The sequence below is a fragment of the Lolium perenne genome, chromosome 6 (assembly GCF_019359855.2).
Source record: "Lolium perenne isolate Kyuss_39 chromosome 6, Kyuss_2.0, whole genome shotgun sequence".
Lineage (NCBI taxonomy): Eukaryota > Viridiplantae > Streptophyta > Magnoliopsida > Poales > Poaceae > Lolium > Lolium perenne.
This window is the reverse complement of record NC_067249.2, coordinates 24070616-24072241: the sequence shown is the minus strand read 5'-3', so window position 1 is coordinate 24072241 and position 1626 is coordinate 24070616. Positions and strand designations below refer to the sequence as shown.

Below are 1626 nucleotides of genomic sequence, written 5' to 3'. Positions count from 1 at the left end.
CGAGGGCCAACTTGATCGTCCCAGGATCCTAGATGCATGGTGCGAGCAGCAGACTTAAACAATTGTCCATGGCGCTTGGCGCACTGGCTCTTGCAGTATACACAATACTTACACAATAATAAACTTTGTAACAGAACAAAACTACTCCTACCAGACAGACGTGTGCGCCGTGTGAATATATAACAGCTTATAGAAAAGCAAAAAATTGGAGATAGTGAAGAAAGAGTCGGTCGAACAAACGACACAACACACAAGGAGATTAGTGGTAGCAGAAAGGCCATGTGCATGGCATGCAATGGAACTTCTAATTTGGGCGCGCAAAGCTCTCCTAGCCTCTCACCATGCGTCAACCTATGCATTCCCCGTAGGTATGTATATATAGAGAGCCACCTCCTTCCTCACAACACAACACAAACACGACACAATCCATTCGCTATCCCTCCCTCGTACAAACAAACGCAAGAGCAGCAATGGCCGTCCAGAAGTACACGGTGGCTCTATTCCTCGCCGTGGCCCTCGTGGCGGGCCCGGCCGCCTCCTACGCCGCTGACGCCGGCTACACCCCCGCAGCCGCGGCCACCCCGGCTACTCCTGCTGCCACCCCGGCTGCGGCTGGAGGGAAGGCGACGACCGACGAGCAGAAGCTGCTGGAGGACGTCAACGCTGGCTTCAAGGCAGCCGTGGCCGCCGCTGCCAACGCCCCTCCGGCGGACAAGTTCAAGATCTTCGAGGCCGCCTTCTCCGAGTCCTCCAAGGGCCTCCTCGCCACCTCCGCCGCCAAGGCACCCGGCCTCATCCCCAAGCTCGACACCGCCTACGACGTCGCCTACAAGGCCGCCGAGGGCGCCACCCCCGAGGCCAAGTACGACGCCTTCGTCACTGCCCTCACCGAAGCGCTCCGCGTCATCGCCGGCGCCCTCGAGGTCCACGCCGTCAAGCCCGCCACCGAGGAGGTCCCTGCTGCTAAGATCCCCACCGGTGAGCTGCAGATCGTTGACAAGATCGATGCTGCCTTCAAGATCGCAGCCACCGCCGCCAACGCCGCCCCCACCAACGATAAGTTCACCGTCTTCGAGAGTGCCTTCAACAAGGCCCTCAAGGAGTGCACGGGCGGCGCCTATGAGACCTACAAGTTCATCCCCTCCCTCGAGGCCGCGGTCAAGCAGGCCTACGCCGCCACCGTCGCCGCCGCGCCCGAGGTCAAGTACGCCGTCTTTGAGGCCGCGCTGACCAAGGCCATCACCGCCATGACCCAGGCACAGAAGGCCGGCAAACCCGCTGCCGCCGCTGCCACAGGCGCCGCAACCGTTGCCACCGGCGCCGCAACCGCCGCCGCCGGTGCTGCCACCGCCGCTGCTGGTGGCTACAAAGCCTGATCAGCTTGCTAATATACTACTGAACGTATGTATGTGCATGATCCGGGCGGCGAGTGGTTTTGTTGATAATTAATCTTCGTTTTCGTTTCATGCAGCCGCGATCGAGAGGGCTTGCATGCTTGTAATAATTCAATATTTTTCATTTCTTTTTGAATCTGTAAATCCCCATGACAAGTAGTGGGATCAAGTCGGCATGTATCACCGTTGATGCGAGTTTAACGATGGGGAGTTTATCAAAGAATTTATTATT

At 57.9% G+C, this 1626-nt stretch overlaps 1 protein-coding gene across 1 annotated transcript; it reads left to right on the top strand.

Moving 5' to 3' along the window:
- The first annotated feature begins 431 nt into the window (after nt 1-431).
- LOC127308600 (major pollen allergen Lol p 5a) lies at nt 432-1626 on the top strand. The gene has a single exon (NM_001427756.1). It carries the CDS (start codon nt 471-473, stop codon nt 1374-1376), a length of 906 nt encoding a protein of 301 aa, NP_001414685.1. The 5' UTR covers nt 432-470; the 3' UTR covers nt 1377-1626.

Excerpts from the sequence above, each read along its gene's own strand:
- LOC127308600 (NM_001427756.1), top strand. The coding sequence starts at position 471 with ATGGCCGTCCAGAAGTACACGGTGGCTCTATTCCTCGCCGTGGCCCTC.